Source organism: Pogona vitticeps, chromosome 1 (genome assembly GCF_051106095.1).
Source record: "Pogona vitticeps strain Pit_001003342236 chromosome 1, PviZW2.1, whole genome shotgun sequence".
NCBI classification, from domain to species: domain Eukaryota; kingdom Metazoa; phylum Chordata; class Lepidosauria; order Squamata; family Agamidae; genus Pogona; species Pogona vitticeps.
Window position 1 is genome coordinate 34,312,982 of NC_135783.1, and position 19,847 is coordinate 34,332,828.

The following is a 19,847-nucleotide window of genomic DNA, read 5'->3' on the forward strand; positions in this document are numbered from 1 at the left end:
ACTTTCTATCTCGTTTAAAATATTGTACCATGTAATATTTGATAACACATATCCACAGTTATGTATTTGTGGGGCATATTTAACAAGCTTGAATATTAGGAGATCGAGCATAGTATCATAAATAAAACAGTGGACTAGGAGTCAAGAAACTTGGATTTACTATTTGGCCATCAAAATGTGCATGAAGTGGCAATGGAAAACCACTTCTTGAACATCTTACATACCTCAAAATCTTAATGGGCTGCACTAAATTAGAAGTGACTTGATCGTGCATCACAACAACAACAGAATAAGGATTGAAACTGGCAAGGTACTGGAATGTTTCCAGAAGAATATAAGAGTAGAAAATGGTGTAAGAAAGCGAGAAAACATTTTCTTTGACACAAACATACTTGTAGTTATTTCCAGTTCGTGGGTGTGGCTGGTTCTTGCAACGATAAAGAGTTGGATCTCTCATACATCCATTATTACTATTCATGTCAATTTTTGCTCGCAGACAGCAAGTCTGGCCATAATCTGTTCCTTTTTTCATTTCCTCCCACATTTGCATATTCTTCTCAACAGCTATTAAAATGCAAAAATATAGTTTAGATTTTAATAACATAGCTCTGACACTTCAAAACCAGAATTATAAAATTATAAACATTCAAAACAGTTAAATGTCTAGAGCTAAAAACATTTCTTGCAGGTATTCTGACAAGTTTTAACTAAATGACTTGGTATTCTTTCAGGAACCTTTTCTACGGCTTCTTGACAAGTATGTGCAGGGGGAAATGGTGGCAATTCCAGATTAAAAACTCCAATCACTTCATCAGGAGAAAAAGGTAGAAACTCATGTTGAATTTATAAGATTTTATTGAAGACCTTTATTCATCAAATTCATATAAGAACGTACAAAGCTGTCTTATATTTAACCAGACCATGTTCCTTCTTGCAGTTTATGACCTATAGTGGCCTAATTTCTACCACAAAAAATGTTGCAGAAGTCCAGTGGGGAAAATATGTCATAATTATTTTTCATCCACCCTAAACATTACAAGGACTTTCTGAAGTTAAAAGAGGTTTTTTAAAATCCGAGATGTGTGTCTTAATGAGGTTATTTTGGAAGATTCAAGCAACTGAAGGCTTCAGCATATCCTGAGAGCCAATAGTAATAAGCTGATTGTCAGATTTCAGATATCACATTAATTAAGCAAAAAGAAAGGGAAGCTACATAACACATCTTACAGTTACTTCTGTGCTTTGACTCTATTCTCTGCTCTCGTTCCATTTTCATTTGTTCTGCTGGTGTGTCATCTACATAAGCCTTTCCTTCCTGAATGAGTTTCTCAGCATATTTCATTATCGTTTCAAAATGATCAGAAGTGTACGTAAACTGGTCTGGTTTAATGTGCAGCATGGCAACATCTTCCAAGATAACCTGCAAATATAAAATGTTACACAATGAAACTGACATATAGAAATACTTCACTTAAATTAATCCTTATTACTAAGGTTGTTCTGTTTTATATTTACTAATCTGAACCATTCTCTTTGAGCATGGAGACTATTTGTTACTATGTTACTCCTCTTAATAAATGAATTAATGGTTAGTTCAATAACTAAACTGAATTATCATCTATAAAAGCCATTTTCCTCCTACTGTTCACCAGGACATTCACAAGTGAAAGGTGTACAAAGTGATTACAACCCTTCATTAAATATCAAATATGTGTTTCTCCCTGATGTGCAAAACCCCTGTTAACAGAACCCTAATGAAATTAAGCAGCTAAGTCATAATGGGGTATCTGGCTTTTTTCAATATTTCAACAATATTATAAATTGAAGTCTTTCAGATACCTTTTCAAAGTCTTCTTTTTCTTTTTCTGGATTTGTATCATCAAACCTCATGATCAGCTTGCCCTTGAAGTTGACCTGGTAGTGCTGATTCAACAAAGCAGCTTTTGCGTGACCAATATGCAAGTATCTAGGAACAAAACCACAGTACAGTATACAGCAAAATAGACATGTTTTACATATTAAGAAAGTGAAAAATAGAAATTGTAGTGTATTTCCTGCTATAATAGTTACCATGAGTATGTTTTACCTCTCAATGCCAAACACTTCTAAGGTTTTTAGATTTATAATTTCAGGAGAGCATAATTGCTTTCGGCCCTCGATTCAGAATTTCCTTTATCATTACTCAATACTAGTTTCTAAAGCTAATGGTTTAGGGATTGCTTTCACTAGTATTCTAAAATAAACTTATTTCACTTCCAAGATAATTGCACCTCATAATATCCACTAATACAAACAAGTGAAAATAATATACAGCAAAGGCAGGTCACCCCTATTAAAATATAAGTGATATCATTTCAACAACTTTTTTGCCTGAAGATGAGTGCATGTTAACAAATATACTCTACGTATAGGTAAAAAAATATAGTTTGTACTATTTTGGGTTTCTTTAGTACCAAATGCAAAAGACATAAAAGTATGTGTTAACTGTCATTTGAATTTAAAGGATGCTAATATAAACAGAAGACTTCTACTTGAGTGAGGAAATAAGGAAAATGCTGCATTTGAGGTTTTTGAAACACTGGAGAATTCATTATCCTTATTTCCAGGAGCAACTGCTTTACAAATGAAGGGTATTCTAATGTTGGGGGGGGGGGGTATAAAAAGACCCTATATCTAAACAGAGCTCTCTTCATAGTTTTTTGGGTATACACACAACTGTTTTACGCAAAACCTGACCAAAGTTGTCCTCAATTCTAAAAAAAAAAACATGTAAAATTAACAGCCACCTTAATGAGCACAATTTTTAAGTACAAATACCCAGTTATATATAGAGTTTCAAGAGAGAACCAGTTTCACTAAAAAAAGAACTTTTAATTTCTAACACTTTTTAAAAGATCATTTTTCTGTTAAAAAATTGCAAGAGAACTGTCTTTTAATTCCATTATTTGTTATTTTGAGAAAGGAATGTGGGTTCAAAAATCCTTAATAAGCATGTCACTTTACCCGCTTGCCTCTGGAGGGAATCTAACAATGACCTTTCCCATCTCTGCACCAGGAAGCTCAACGAACTTGCCAACATCTTGTTTCTTTTCTGTTGCCTTAAAATTAAAGCAATGATGAATTATTGAAGTGTGTAGGGGAATACAAAAATTGTTTTCTGAAAAATGATTAACAACTTAGCTACTGAATTATTGTTGGAAATGGGATATAGTACTCTTTGCACAAATATACTATCTATTAGGTGCACTTTGTTGTTGTTCTTACTAAGCATGTTCTTTAGCTGAAAAAGGTACAAAGCTCTATAGTGTGTGAATGACAGCCTTGTAATGGCTATCTCAACTGCTCAGTTCATGTCTGAATTTGGTTTCCTTTACTTTTTATTCACCAACCTTTCAGTATTAAATATTACCCTGGATATAAAGAAAATAACTGCTGGTTCATAAGTAAAAAAATTAATAAAAAGGACACAATACAAAGACCTTTCAATCAGATCAACAGAAAGGCCACATACACACAAATCAAGTTTTTGTTTTCTGGCCATTCTTAAAATCACAATTCTTTCTTAAGTTACAAACAACATTGCTAATTTGGATCTTACATGCCCATATTTATTACAGTTATGCAGTAGCACCCTAACTTTTTTGCTTATCCCTTTACAAACAAATCATTCTTACTCAATGACAGAATTTTAACAGAATCTGATCCAGAGATACTTGCTCAGCAAAAAGCTTACCATTTTAGCCTTTGGAATGGTACCTCCCTCAATCCACCTGGAGCCTACAGACTGAAAAATATGTTGCGCCTCAAGAAAGTTGTACCAGCGCTTTACATGGACTAGAGTATTAGCCTGAAGTAACTGCTCCTGCCATGTGTTACTGCCTGTTGGAAAACAAATGTGCTTTATTAAAAATTAGGAAAACATGAAATTTGAAAAGATATAATACCATTGTGACTCACAACAAACAGCAACAGTTTAATTATGAAAAAGGGACATCACTGCTAGATATCACAGCATATATGTGACGTATGATAGATACGTATCTGGTAAAATGACAAAAATACTGCTATTTACACTAAATTCTATAACAGACAAAAGTAAGCACAGCATTCTATAATTATTAACTACAAACATCATCATTTATAGCAGTGGTTCTTAACCTTGGGTTACTCAGGTCTTTTTGAACTGCAACTCCCAGAAACCTCAGCCAGTACAGCCGGTGGTGAAGGCTTCTGGGAGTTGCAGTCCAAAAACACCTGAGTAACCCAAGGTTAAGAACCACTGATTTATAGTATACTACAGAACTGAGTACACCAACCCACATTTCATAAATATTTTAGTGTATCTTTTCATGTGACAATACGGAAGAAATGACACTTGGCTACAATATAAAGCAATGAGTATACAGCCTGTATAACAGTGTAAATGTGCTGTCCCCTCAAAATAACGCAACACACAGCAGTACTCACTTCTGTGATATACTGTATGTAAACATATACAAGCACCAGTTATAAAAGTATAAACATTTTAGCATTTTTATTTGTTGTTTTACCTTTTAGTGTTGCCCATACACTGAAATCTGCAAGACTCAAAGAGTTCCCAACTAAGTAGGTTCTCAGAGAAAGGGCATTGTTGAGCTCTTGAACTGCTAAAGCAAAATCAGTAGAAGACAGCCTTGTGGTGCTGAATTCCAGCCAGTGGTCAATCTTTGGGAAAGGATAAAATTAGTTTTTTTTTAAACATTACCCAGCAAGTTAAATACAGATGTTAAGTGTTGGCAACAAACATATACTAATAAACATTATTTAGTTAATAAAACTTTGCAACTTGTAGGGAAGCCAACCAAAAATGTAGTTCCAGGCAATATTAAATATACAAGACTGCTGCCTACCTCAGTGTGTTCTAGCAAATTAGTTCCATATAAACCAGAAGAGGTGGCAATTCTGGCCAGATAGCGAACGATGGAGTTCACATCAGTGAACGTAACTTCACTATCAAAAAAGGAAAAAAAGAAAATAAATATATTTCAGTATCTGCATTTGAAATGTAACTTCATTCAAATTAATTATTCAAGATATGTCCAGATGAATTGATGGGCATATTGCAACAAAAATAAATAAAATAAACATATACACCTCTTTTTCAGAATTAGCTATGCCAGAATAATGAGCAATGTTTAGGGAAACTGTGTTAATTTGATTCCATTTGTTTGATTCCTATCCTCCGTAGCAGTGGATCCCAGTCTTGGGTCCCAAATGTTCTTAGACTAAAACTCCCAGAAGCCTTCATCACTAGCTGTGCTGGCCAGGATTTCTGGGAGTTTTAGTCCAAGAAAATCTAGGGGCGCAGGGTTGGGAAGCACTGATCTATAATCACTTAAAACAATCCTGCTCAATTTTCCATGTGGCAGCCTTCCAAATAATTGAAGATATCATCTCCTAATTTTCTGTCCTCCAGGTGAAACATACATTTAACACAGTCCCTCACCAAAGGCTGCTGAGAAAACTCCACAGTCAGGGGATAAGAGAGGAGGTCCTCTTATGGACTGAGAATTGGTTGAGAACCAGGAAACAGAGAGTAGATGTCAATGGGCAATTTGCACAATGGACAGAGGTGAAGAGTAGTGTGCCCCAAGGATCTGTCCTGGGACCGGTGCTTTTCAACCTGTTCATAAATGACCTGGAGACAGGGATAAGAAGTGAAGTGGCCAAGTTTGCAGATGACACGAAACTTTTCCGGGTGGTGAAGACCAGAAGAGATTGTGAAGAGCTCCAGAAGGATCTCTCCAAACTGGAAGAATGGGTGGCAAAATGGCAAATGTGTTTCAATATAAGAAAATGTAAAGTAATGCACATGGGGGGATCAAAACTTTAGTTATCAGCTGACGGGTTCTGAGCTGTCTGTGACACATAAAGAAAGAAATCTTGGTGTGCTGGTGGACAGCTCAATGAAAGTGTCAACCCAGTGTGCAGCAATTCCATGTTAAGTATCATTTAAAAAGGGATTGAAATTAAAACAGCCAACATTATAATGCCATTGTACAAAACACTGGTAAGGCTGCACCTGGAGTACTGCGAACAGTTCTGGTTGCTGCACCTCAAAAATACATAGTAGAACTGGAAAAGGTGCAGAAGAGAGCGACTAAAACGATGACTGGGCTGAGGGACCTCCCTTATGAGGAAAGACTACAGCGTTCGGGGCTCTTTAGTCTAGAAAAAAGGTGCCGGAGAGAGGGACATGATTGAGACATGTAAGATTATGCAAGGGTGGATAAAGTGGATAAAGGGAAGCTCTTTTCCCTCTCACGCGATACCAGAACCAGGGGACATCCACTCCAATTGAGTGTTGGAGAACAGACAAAAGAAAATATTTCTTTACCTAGCATGTTGTTAGTCTGTGGAACTCCTTGCCACAGAATGTGGTCATGGCATCTGACCTACATGCCTTTAAAAGGGGATTGGACAGATTTCTGGAGGAAAAGTCCATCGCAGGTTACAAGCCATGATGGGGATGTATACTCTCCAGGCTTAAAAGGAAGGTACCTCAAAATGCCAGATGCAAGGGAGGGGTATCAGGAGACAGGTATCTAGTTGTCTCGTGTGCTCCCAGAGGCATCTGGTGAGGCCACTGTGAGATACAGGAAACTGCACCTGATGGGCTCTTGGCCTGATCCAGCAGGGCTCATCTTATGTTCTTATACCCAGGCATCTCAACCATTCCTCATATGGTTTGGTTGCCAGACTGATTACCATCTTGGTTGCTCTCTTCAGGAAAGGTTCACCAGCCTGCAGATGACACCCAACTCTATCTCTCCTTTCCATCTAAATCTGAGGAAGATGTTTCAATTCTAGATCGACTGGATGAGAGTGAATAAACAGAAACTAAATCCAGATTCGACAGCAGTGCTCCTTGTCAGCAGAAAGGCAGATCAAGGAATAGGGATTCAGCCTGTGTGGGATGGGCACACACCCCCCGAAGACTCAGGTGCACCGCTAGTGGTGCTCCTGGATTCTTCTCTGAGCCTGTACGCCCAGGTTCAGGTTCTAGACACTGCACTTTAAGAAGGATGGCAACAAAGTTCAGAGAAGGGCAACAAGGATGATCAGAGGACTGGAAACCAAGCCCTGTGAGGAAAGACTGAAAGAACTGGGTATGTTTCGCCTTGAGAAAAGAAGACTGAGGGAAAATATGATAGCCCTTTTCAAATACTTGAAAGACAGCCATACAGAGGAGGGGCAGGATCTGTTCTCCATCATCCCAGAGTGCAGGACACGGAATAATCGGCTCAAGGTACAAGAAGCCAAACTTGGGAATATCAGGAAAAAGTGCTCAACTATCTTTTCCCACAAGCCTTTTATTTCCTTACCCCAGAGTAATCTTGCCAATTGATTAGGCTTCTCCCCCCCCCTTTTTTTTTTGCTTATGAATCGGTCCTATTTTTGCCACCTAATCTCTATTGTATTTAATATTTTTTAAAAAAATTATAGTTTCTATTTTTTGCCAGTTGTTTTACTTTTCTTATGTTTGATTTTTACTGATTACCTGGGTAATATTGGGTTGTTTGTACTGTGTTATTATTATTTGTTTGCCACCCTGAGTGAGTGAGTGAGTGAGTGAGTGAGTGAGTGAGTGAGTGAGTGAGTGAGTGAGTGAGTGAGTGAGTGAGTGAGTGAGTGAGTGAGTGAGTGAGTGAGTGAGTGAGTGATCCACTTCTGGGCACAATTCAAAGTACTGTTTTTAACCTATAAAGCCCTAAATGATTTGGGTCCAAGCTATCAAAGACTGCATCTCCCTTTATGAGCCTTCCCTGGCATTAAGCTCATTAGAGGAGGCCTTTCTCTTGGTCCCACCACCCTCACTCGTATGACTGGTGGGTACATGAGAGAGGGAGCCTTCTCTGCTGCTGCTCCCAGACGCTGGAACTTCATCCCATGGAAGGCCAGGCAGGCCCCATCTTTGCTGTCTTTCTGCAAGCGGGCAAAGACCTTTCTCTTCAGAAAGGCTTTTCCTTAGTGACAGGCTAAGAGAGGTTCTGAAAGAAGATGGTTTTTATTTTTGCTGCCTTTAAATCTGTTTTAGTAATGTATTTACTTATCATTTTTAATATAATGTTTATTTAATTCTTTTTAAATATTTCAATAATTTATTGTTTTTAGCTTTCAATGTTGTGTTTCTAATGAGGTAAGCCACCATGGGCCCTTTTTTTAGGAGAAAGCTGCGGGGAGATATATTTTAAATGAACAAATAAATAAATAAACCACCTACAATTCAGTTGTCCTTATTTGATATTAACTTTCTTATCAGAATGTCTATCTCAAGAACAGCAAATGACAGTCAAATAAAGCAGGACGTTCTCCCATCCTGCACCTCACAGAATCACAGGCCTATCTCCAAACTCATCTGAACAGCCATCAAAGAATGAGAGAAAGTATGACTAAGTAGATGTACCATTTTTTCGCTCCATAAGATGCACCTGACCATAAGACGCACCTAATTTTTAGAAGAAAACGGGGAAAAATATTCTGAACAAGTACAGTACAAGAAATGTTTCCCGCGAAGAGCTCCAGAAGTAAAACTGCACCCCCTTTCAGAGAATGGTATGCTCTGTCTTTGCGCATGCGCCTACAACTGCTAAGGCATCAGGGGTAGGGAGCCACCAGCTCCCTTACCACCCCAGCCAGCTCATTATCTCTATGGGATTCGTCAGTTGACCGCTCATGGTCCAGAAGCGCTCCTAGGCGCTGCCCTGGAAGGGGAGGAGAAGGGTGGTGTGGTGGTGATGGTGGCGGTGGGGGCCTGGCCCTGGTGCTGAACAAAGCAATATCGGCGGCAGCTGAGAGAGGGGGAAGCTGGAGGCATCAGCATGGAAGGCGGGAGGCGGAGCTCACCTCTTTCCCTGCGGAGTCGTACTTTCGTTGCCGGCGGTGGGAAGCCAAAGAAGATTCCCGGGGCCTCCTGTCGGGCTTGGGTTGGGGTCAGGAGGGTAAAAAAAAGTGGTGGGGGAGGGGGAGACTGGAGAAAGAAGATGCTGCTCTTTGTGGAGGTGAGTGAGTGAGTGGGGGTTGCGCCACGTGACTCTCTCAGGTGGCACGTGCCCGGCAGCCCTCCCACCAGGTGGGGGGGAGGGGGGATAGGATTGACACAGCAAATATCTGCCTTGTCACCCGCGCAGAAAGGAAGCTTGCATTCAAGGTGCCATCGGGGGTGAAGGGGTGTGCATGTGGAGGGCTGGGGGGGTTAGGCGGTGGCCCAGCAGTTGCGAAGGGAAGAGAAGGCAGCCAGCTAAGGACTGGCGGTGGGGGGGGAGGAGTACAGAGCCCAGCCACATATGACAGCAGCATGAGCTCTGGGGGGGTCTGTTAATGTCCACAAATTGCACCATTTTTAACAGTATTCACTCCATAAGACGCACACAGTTCCCCCCACTTTTTTGGGGGGGGAAGTGCGTCTTATGGAGTGAAAAACACGGTACATCTCCACATGCAGCTACACACACTAGGCCTGTAGAGGCTCTGGGACTTCTAATTCTTCTGTTCAACAGAATATGTGTCCATCTATCAGGTCTCATGACAAGCACTATGTAGCTCACTAGCCAAAGTTAAGAGAAAACCTAGAAGATAGCTACAGTGTCCCACTCCAAATAATGTTATCAAGAGAAAAAGTAAAACATGCCTAAATACTGAAAAAAAGTTTGTTTATTTATTTATTTATTTATTTATTTATTTATTTATTTATTTATTTATTTATTTATTTATTTATTTATTTATTTATTTATTTATTTATTTATTTAGCATATATGCCACCCACACTACCCGAAGGTCTCTGGGCGGCTTACAGCATTTAAAATACAATAAAAAGGCAAAATGACAATAGGTTTTTCCCGGAAGATTAACTATTTAAAAAAAGATAAGGAGCAGCATCTGTAACTACACAAGAGCCAAAAACTTAAAGTATTAAATAACTATCCACCCTGTACTGAAACAGCATTTTTCTTTCTCCTGGTCTCCAGCATCAATATTGTATCTATTGAGTTTTAAAAAAACTAATGGCAGAGACAGGAGGAACTTACTCAGATACCCGGAGGATGGTCTCTTTGCCTTCTTCAACTGAAATTTTAACATGCTCTTTCACATGCTCTGCAGTCAGCAAGGCTCCTAAGAATACAAGATTTGACAATGAAAATAGGAAGCAATTCACATAGTTTTAAAAAGACCTTCAGCATTTTACCCTGAACACAAAGAGAAGACATCCTTTCAAATGCTGGCATCCTTCTCCTAGAAAAACTGAAGGGCTAGATCAAGAGCAGTCTTCAGCGATGACCTCAGAAGGAACTGACTGTCTATTTGTTTCCTGATGCTAATACAAAATGTATGTGCATTTTGCACAACACTAAAGTCACTAAACAAAGTTTGCCCTTCAATGTCCAGGACCCTGTTTTTGATGGTTGGAAACACCTTGGAGGGGGGTATAAGGCCCAGAAGGTCGGGAGATAGCCCTAGAGTCTTAACTTTCTTTGTGAATAGGGCCAAACTTTGTTTAGTGCGGCACAAAAAGTCTGCTCTCCACTTCGTCTTCACCTCTCACTCACTCTCGGACGCAGCCCAAGCTACTTATATTTTCTTGAACAGCCACTAGAGCGCTGGGCATTTACTCTCGCCAGATGCAACATAGTTCCATCAAATCTAGTGCAGGGCAGATACTTGGGCCTTCCTACAGACCTGAGAACCTGTCCATGTGGCCAGGGAAAAACTGAATCTCTGCATCATATGCTATTTCATTGCATTTTGTACATGGATATCCGCCTGCTCCACCAGTCGGTCTTTCCCCCCTCCTACACGCGATGGGATGACCTAAAGAAAACCCAATACCTTTTAAATGGTACTAACAAGGAAGTTACTGTATCAACTGCTCGATATGTTCACGCCATTATTCAGAGATGTCGCAACATGCCCTCTCTAAAATGAGGGGCTTAACGCTGTTATTTTCTCCACCCCACTCACATGCAACGAACCCTGTATGCGTATTTTATTGTATTTATTTTGCGGCTTCTTCTGCTGTATGCCAATAAAGGTTGTTTATTATTATTACTAAAGTCACAGCCCAGCCAAATCTTAACTGCTTCTATGCCTTGAAGCTTTCAAGAAGAGTATTAAATCAATATAAACAGAATCTGAAAATGGATTCACTTTAGCTGAATCACGTTTCAACTCTTTGTTTCAGTGAATTCCATACTTCTAAACTTCCAGACAGAATTCTTAGGGTAACACTTGTATCTATTTGAACTGATATTTATTGAAAATATTAAATAAAACAAACAAACAAAGCTAATTTGTTCCAATTACAGGAGACATGAGTGAGCAGGCAGGTCACTTTTTCAATCAAAATAACAAAGCATCTTTTAGCACTTTAAAGAACAGGAAGCTTTATGTACTTGGCATAATCATTCATGGACACACATCTCATGTTATCTAATAAGCAATTAACTAAAGTAACTTAAAATCATGACAGGATAGAAAAGCTACTGCTTCATGTTATTCATATCACTAAGTAACTACAGAAACAGCAATTACCACCTACACGACAGTAAAAACTGAAACCATCATTAGTATTAAGTAACTTTTGTACAAGTGAGGACTTAGGTGGTAACGGATAGAATGGTGGCCTAGGATTCAGGAGACCTGAGTTTGAATTCCCGCTCAGACATGGAGACTCATGTGGTGGAATAGGACTGATAAAACCATTCCTTAAATATATTATTTAATTTGAAAACCATGTTACAGTCACTGTAAGTTTGTTCCAACTTGACTTGCACAGAACAGAAAATAATATTACAGTCGTGCCCCGCTTAACGAGGAAATCGCTTTATGATGAGGTTTTTGCGATCGCAATTGTGATCGCAAAATGATGGTCTAAATGGGGGAATTTCGCTTAGCGATTATCGGTTCCCTGCTTTGGGAACCGATTTTCGCTTTATGATGATCAAAAACAGCTGATCGTCGGGTTTCAAAATTGCCTCCGGCTAAAGAAAATGGCCCCCCACTGTGCTTAGGGACGGAATTCTCGCTGCACAGGCATGGATAATGCCTATGGAGGATCTTCATTGGACGGTGAGTTTTCAGCCCATTGGAACGCATTAACCGGGTTTTAATGCATTTCAATGGGCTTTTTAATTTCATTTGATGATGTTTTCACTCTACAGCGATTTTGCTGGAATGAATTAACATTATCAAGTGAGGCACCACTGTATTCAACTCCATAAATATGGATTTCAGAATGTACACTATTCCATGGCCACATTATAAAAAAATTTTATATGCAGCATTATGTAAGAAAATTCTGGCCCAAATCATGTTCTTAGTATACATCACACTAGTCTATTGTATCAATGGAGATTTGATGAGTCAACTCCTCCATAAGTTTCACTGATTCAAATGGGCATATAACTGCAACTTACTTTAGTTGCAGCTAGAGTAGGCCAATCTGAATTAATGGAACTTATCAAGGAATTGACTCACGAAATTTCCACTGGTTCAATGGACCTCTTCTAGTGCAATTTGCTAAGCAACAGGATTTGGGCCATTTTGTTGATCAGGAACAGAATTTGAAAATTAATTGTTGGGAGTTATGTTCAAGAAGACGAAATCTAAATACAGTTATTAGTCTGAGTTTGAGTAGATCAATGAATGAGCTTGTCAAACCAACAGTTACTGAAGTCCCACTGACTCAGTGGGTCTACTCGAGTTGGAAATAACAACTGGATTTGGCCCAGCTGCTACTGCAAAAACAGAGACATTTGGAGACAGTAAAACAGAAAAATTTGCAAGAGCATATTACTAGGCCTATGGCACAGCTGCAACCTTATGCACATTTATTTAGAAACAGATCCTATTGAACTAGGGATTTATTCTATTCAAATGAACTTGGAAGAGATTTACAGTAATTCCAAGTACATATACACAGTTATATCTTAACCTGTGTAAACCCAATGCATGTTTATTCAGGAGTAAGTTCCAGTGAATTCCACCAGGTAAAGGTAAAGGTTGCCCTTGACATTTAGTCCAGTTGTGTCCGACTCTAGGGCGCAGTGCTCATTTCCGTTTCCAAGCCGTAGAGCCAGCGTTTTGTCCAAAGACAGTTTTTGTGGTCATGTGGTCAGCATGACTAGACATGGAACGCCATTACCTTCCCACCAAGGTGGTACCTATTTATCTACTTGCATTTTCACATGCTTTTGAACTGCTAGGTCGGCAGGAGCTGGGATGAGTGACGGGAGCTCACTCTGTGGCGTAGATTCGATCTTACGACTGCTTGGTCTTCTGACCTTGCAGCACAGAGACTCTCCCAAATAAGTACACACAGAACTAAAACCTAGGATTATTTGGAAAATGAACCATCCAACCCTGGAAATAAAGTATTTTGAGCCTAGCACTGGGCTGCAGAATAACTAAAATCATAAATATGACTTCAGTGTGCTTAAAAGTTTCTTCATTTTAGGCCATGTACCTGGGAATAACTTCCAGTGAACATAGCAGGGCATATTTTGTAGGCGTGCTGTAAATATTTGAAAACCACTCATTCAACTCATAGGGAAGATGTACTTTAGGCTTGACTCAGCATTCAAGCAGCCATTGTTTCCAGGTTAAAGAATTTTTTAAAATCCAGAGAGAGGTGGGAGTTGGAAGAGGGGAAATCAGCAGCATCTTAAAATCTCTCCTATTATTTTCCTGGTCAAATCAAGCATGAACTTTCACTAGAAGTTAAAATAATTACACTGAAGCTACTGTATTTTGGACACCCTATGAGAAGGGCAAAATTCAATCAAAAAGACAATAATGACAGCAAAAATTATAGGCAGTAGGAAAAGAGGAAGATCTAACAGGATTGACTCATTAAAGAAAACTACAATCTTTGATCCACAAGATCTGAGCAGGACTGTAAGTAATAGTACCTTTCAGACGTCATTAATTCAAAGGGTCACCGCATACCGGAAGCAAGATGATACAAAATCACAATTACCGTACGTATGCACGGCTGCACATTTACTTGGAGGGAAGTCCTATTGTTCTTGGTGAGACCTACTCAGTGAGAATACATAGAAGGATGCTACACTTCAACAAAATGTGTTTATACATGCATAGTTTTTTAAAAAACATTTACTGTCTGGTTTGCATGTATTGGAAACTATTAGGGCATGCAGTATCACAAGTTCAACATTTTAGTTGACTGAGGAGTACTGGTGCAGACAGGTTCACATTATTTAATATACTGTAGTCTATGCTAGAGTCGTTTTTGGAGACAGGATGACAAGCTGTAATTAAGGTATAGAAATTCCATGACAAAGCATAAATCCTTCAGAGCTACATACACTAGGTCTAAAAGTAGTTCTGATTCAGGAAAAAAAATCCTTAAAGAATTCCCTAAAGAGAGAGACAGTCTTTGCTATTTAAAATCAATATTGGTAGCCTTTTAATAACATCTCTCAAATTTTACATTTTCTCACAGCATGTGAACTCCAGATTCCTTATTTTCTGAATTTGTTCTGTCTAATGAGGTTTACACATCATATGATTATAATTTACAATCAAAGATACGGAGCAGAGAGGAGGTGGCTTACAAAGCAATACTGTATGTCACTTCTTGGACATACTACCCAGTTCAATAGGATATATTTCAAATTAAATGTGCACAAACACCCAGCCTTGATCACAGCACACGAACAAGAATATCTCAAAGCTTAAAATGGGGAAAAGTTTTCTTTGAAAAAATAGATTTATTTGAAACAATCAAGTCATCTGAAACAGTGCAGGAGTTTTACAGATACCATGGACTACAAAAAGGAAAATAAGTAGGTGCTAGATCAAAATAAGATTGAATTCTGTAAGTCAACATGACTAAACTGAAGATATCTTATCTGGGCCATAGCATGAGAAGACAAGACTCACTAGAATAATGATGGTTGGGAAAGTGGAAGGCAGCAGGAAAAGAAGAAAAGTGAACGTGAGATGGATTGACTTAATAAAGCCTTTGCTACAGACAGGCTGTTTTGGAGGCCACTATCTTATAAGGTTGCCACAAATCACAAGCATCTGACAACACAAATCAATAATTTAAAATTTAAAAGGTACGGCTGTGATTTATGTGGCCACCATGGGGCACATGCTCAATAACAACAAATCAAGCCACAAATCCTAAGATAAAGTGATCTATATGCGCACACAGAGAAGTGAATAGATAGACTGCATATATCCAACTATAGAGGGAGAAATCTTTATTACAATCAACAAAATAGATAACATACATCCCTCTATGTATCCACATATTTCACATCCCTTACATATGTGGATGTAGCCACATTTGTTAAGTTCGGTGAGAAGGAGCCTTTGGTAACTACCCTAGCCCTGCACTGCTGCAGACTGTCACCAATAACCTCCTAAGCAAAGTCATTTTTGAAAATCCGGATGCCAGTCTTAAGGGCGCTAATTATGCCTCGACAAAGGTGATTAAAGGATAACTAATCCAGAGGCACAGATTGTGACAGATGTTCGTGGCCTACACGTAGAGCCCAGAAGATTCCCTCCTGTCACCAACTTCGGCGTCTCCCAACATCCCCGCCACGTGTCCACTTCTCCCGGCTTACAGACCTCTCCACACACACACACGGGCACGCACGCACCGTTTCCTCGCCACTGCCCCCTCTCCCTGTCCCTGCCCGTTTCCCTTTTCTCTCCTGGGTCACCCCTGAGCGCTTTCTCTGCCCGGCTCGCCCCCCGTCCCTGGCTCTCGTCCATCGGTCTCTTTGTCCGTCTCGCCGCCCCAAAAACCCCTCAGGGAGAGAAGATTCGCTTCGGTCCTCCCGCTCCCTCTCCCTCCGGCGCCCTGTCCTTGGCGCCGTCCCCAAACGTCCCCCCCCCAACCCCGGGACCGTGCCGGGCGAGGGGCAGAGGAACGGCCGGCCAGGACCCGGGCGGCGCACGCAGCCTGATGCAACATGGCAGCAATACACGCCCCGCTTCCCGGCTCCGGGAAGGACCGGCGAAGACAGCGCACGGCCGGGAGGGGCGGCAAGGTAGGAGCCTGGGTCCCAGGGGAGCCGGACAGCCCTTACCGAGAGGCAGGTTCCCGGGGTTCACCGTCAGGCTCAGCGCCATTCCAGCAGCAACGACAGCAGCGGGGAGACGGACAGCGCAGCAGCAGCGGCGAAGGCTCGCTCTGAGGCGGAGGACGGACCGCCCCTTTTCCCAGGCAGGCCCTGCTGCCGCCTCGGCGCCGCCTCCTCCTCCCTCGGCCTGGTCCCAAGGCCCTTGGCAACGGCGGAGCCAGCGCGTCCTCCGTCGGCAGCCAAAACTGGCTTCGCCCCGCCGGGCCCTAAATTAAGCTTCGGCCGAGGGTCGTCCTTCTTCTCCTTCGCGGAACTAGAGCGCCTGACTTCATGTGTTGGGGGCGGCGGGGTGGGCTAGCGACCTGAAAAGAGTCGCTTAAATTGGGTCCACTTGGAGTAGATTTATGAGAATAAATACGATTTAACCAGCCCTATTTATTTCAGAGGATCTAGTCTATGTCGGGCCGTGTGGTTGGATTGTACGTTAGGAAGCCTGTCGTATCGTGGGAATGGACTTATCAGTCCTTAGTGGGGTTTACACATTAGAGGAAGAAGACCCATTTTCCACTCAGAATAGGACTAACTTAGGGAGAGGGGCAGATTCACAGGCTTCAGTTAAAACCGTTAATTGCAGGTGGGAAGGGTGATATAGGGGTGAGAAGGAAGTCTGATTCTGTATTTGTTAACAGCTTTTTCCAGTAGCAATGTATGGAAGTGAGAGCTGGACCATAAAGAAGGCTGACCACCAAAGAATTGGTGCTTTTGAATTGTGGTGCTGGAGGAGACTCTTGAGAGTCCCCTGGACTGCAAGGAGAACAAACCGATCCATTCTGAAGGAAATCAAGCCTGAGTGCTCACTGGAATGACAGATCGTGAAGCTGAGGCTCCAGTACTTTGGCCATCTCATGAGAAGAGAGGACTCCCTGGAAAAGACCCTGATGTTAGGAAAGTGTGAGGGCAAGAGGAGAAGGAGAGGACAGAGGACGAGATGGGTGGACAGTGTCATCGAAGCAACCAACATGAATTTGACCCAACTCTGAGAGGCAGTGGAAGGCGGGAGGCCTGGCGTGATCTGGTCCATGGGGTTACAAAGAGTCAGACATGGCTTAACAACTAAATAACAACTCCTAGATGCCGTGTAAAGGATTAGTGGTATGGGTTGCTATTACTGTTTCAATATTTTAACTATTTGGCAATATTTTAACTATTTGAGGACCCAAGATTCACTTTCTCAGTGTCATCTGAGACAGGTGATAGGCTGCTGGTAAACAAGAACTGCTGGACAGCTCAGTGGCTTAGGTCTCTTGTCTGCTGAGCCAAAGGTTGTGGGAGTTTTATTCCCCACTGTGCCTCGATAATCCATAGGGTCCCTTCCAGTTCTGCAGTTCTAAAATGATGATCCGGGTACCGTCTTCTTGTAGTCCAAAACATCTGGAAAGTGCCAGGTGATTGTAAAATAAAAAAGCAAAACATGCTGCTTATATACCACCCCATAGCACTTAAAGCACTCTCTAGCTAGAATAGCCACTCTTTTAAATTGCTATGGAACCTTCAGTGAATAGAAACTTTAAACACTGACAAGATTTAACATAATTAAAATACTGAAACAAGATACTAGGTAAATCTACCCAACTTAGCTTCTATCAATGCTTAAATGTTGGGAATCATCTAAAATTATCTTCAGCTTTACTATTAAAACTGTCTAGTCTTTCCCTTCTGGCTTTTCAGTCTATGTACCTGTACATTTTACTTTGTCAAGGACAAACGGCTGGGTTTTATGTTTGTAAAGATGAAACATCTGCTTTTTTCCTTCCCAGTAGCCCTTGTCATTTAAAACCATCTCAGTTCCTGAAACAGCCTATCCTAAATGTCTGCATCTTCCCACCTTCATCATAAGGCCGTAATCAGATGCCAGATTTTTGTAGTATCTAAGGAGTAAATAGCACTCATTATAATATGTGTTTTGTTTAACATCTCGATTGATGAACACAAAAGTTTAAAGGACAGAGAGAGAGAGAGTAAGGTAAGATTTTCAAGGTACATGAGATGTTTAAGAAGCAATTTACTGTTTTTACCCCACAATAATTTCCCATAGCCAAGCAAGGATTTGAACCCAGATCATTATCCACTGTAACACACCCTGGCTCTATTAAATAACCTGTGCTTGCTTATTTGTCGCATACTTTCTTACAAGGCTGCTGTACATAGACCTGGGACACCTTATGCATGTAGGTCAGAGCCAAATTGTTGCTCCTGCCCCCAAATGCCCACTAATGTAATAGGAAATGTATGACTACCTTATGCATCATGTGACAATCTGGCTGGGAGCCCAATCTGTGGTAAGACAGGAGCACTAAGAGTTCTTAAGCAGCATCAGAAGATAATCCTGTGGCACCTGGAGGACTAATATGTATTGTGGCCTAACGTTTCATGCTAGGACCCCACCTTTCCATGTCTGAAATGCTGTATTTCATTGGTACAGCAAAATGCCTCTCATAAAATAAGTGTCCATATAGAGGAAAAAAAACACTATAAAACTTGTCACTTCTGCCTGGATGATAAACACCTAGCTGCGGTCTTAACTGATATCATGTAGAGATAACTTTTCTGTTGCAAGAAGCTGGATTTTTTAAATGTTAACCCTAATAAAAATTAGATAATAAGCATTTTCAAGATTGCCATATGAATAAATGACTTCATAAATCTATGTTTCAGATTTTACCTAGAAAGTATTTTTAAACCATCAGTGAATGGCATCATTTGGCAATCAGACTTTTAACTGGTGAGCAACATTTATGCAATTCATAATACTGTAGTATACAAACAAGAGCATGGGTTGCCTGTTTGCTTCCAGGCTCAATTCAAAAGTACTGCTGCTTAATTTTAAAGCTACAAATAGATTTGGACCAAAATACTTATTATGCAGAGGCCTTCTTTCAAGGGAGTGTCTGTACTGAAATGGACACAGTCGAATGGGTTGAGGCTGAACCCAGACAAGACGGAGGTCTTGAGGGTGGGCGGCCCTGCCATTAGTGGTATAGGTGACTCCCTTTCTTTTGGGGGGAACGACCCTTACCGCAAAGAATGAGGTCCGCAGCTTGGGGATACATCTGGAACCGGCACTTACCATGGAAACTCAGGTGGTGTCCGTGGTCCGCTCCGCCTATTTTCATCTATGGTGGATTGCCCAGCTGCAACCATATCTTGATGGGGAGGCCCTCACTACTCTAGTCCACGCGCTCGTAATTTCAAGATTAGACCATTGTAATGCGCTCTACGTGGGGCTGCCTTTGAGGTTGATGCGGAAACTTCAGATGGTCCAGAATGCGGCAGCCAGGCTTCTTAGTGGGGTGAGAAAATATCAGCATATCTTCCCCACTCTGGCTGCCTTGCACTGGTTGCCCATCCATTTCCACATTGAATTCAAAGTATTAGTGATTACTTATAAAGCCCTAAACGGTTTGGGACCTCAATATTTGGCAGATCGTCTTCTTCCACCTAGATCTACCCAAATCACCCGACACAGCCAGCAGGGACGGCTGAGGGGTCTGACGCTGAGGGAGGGCCAGAAGGAAAAAACAAGAAACCAGGCCTTCTTGGCGGTGGCCCCTCGGCTGTGGAACACTCTCCCTACCGAAATTCGGCTGGCACCCTTGCTGGGTGTTTTCAAAAGCCAGTTAAAAACTTGGCTGTTCAAGCAGGCCTTACCTCCAGTCAATTAAGTGATCTCTCTCTCTCCCCCTCTTTATA

At 41.0% G+C, this 19,847-nt stretch overlaps 1 protein-coding gene across 8 annotated transcripts in view; it reads right to left on the minus strand.

Annotated features, from left to right (window-relative positions):
* EPRS1 (glutamyl-prolyl-tRNA synthetase 1) overlaps nucleotides 1-16,240 on the minus strand; it is a 54,888-nt gene extending 38,648 nt beyond the window's left edge. For 4 of the 8 annotated variants that reach the window (XM_020808455.3, XM_020808452.3, XM_020808453.3 and 1 more), the window contains exons 1-9: nucleotides 16,104-16,239; nucleotides 10,068-10,152; nucleotides 4,890-4,989; nucleotides 4,551-4,704; nucleotides 3,734-3,879; nucleotides 3,004-3,098; nucleotides 1,840-1,966; nucleotides 1,228-1,420; nucleotides 393-564 (exon numbers count right to left, since the gene is read on the minus strand). In XM_020808455.3, coding sequence (XP_020664114.3) covers nucleotides 393-564; nucleotides 1,228-1,420; nucleotides 1,840-1,966; nucleotides 3,004-3,098; nucleotides 3,734-3,879; nucleotides 4,551-4,704; nucleotides 4,890-4,989; nucleotides 10,068-10,152; nucleotides 16,104-16,146 — 1,115 coding nt within the window. In that variant the 5' untranslated portion in view covers nucleotides 16,147-16,239. Of the gene's footprint in view, nucleotides 1-392; nucleotides 565-1,227; nucleotides 1,421-1,839; nucleotides 1,967-3,003; nucleotides 3,099-3,733; nucleotides 3,880-4,550; nucleotides 4,705-4,889; nucleotides 4,990-10,067; nucleotides 10,153-15,332; nucleotides 15,409-16,103 lie in introns of those variants that run through there. The other 4 variants (XM_020808457.3, XM_020808456.3, XM_072990416.2 and 1 more) reach the window with 3 other exon arrangements.
* Between the last annotated feature and the right edge of the window lie 3,607 nt (nucleotides 16,241-19,847).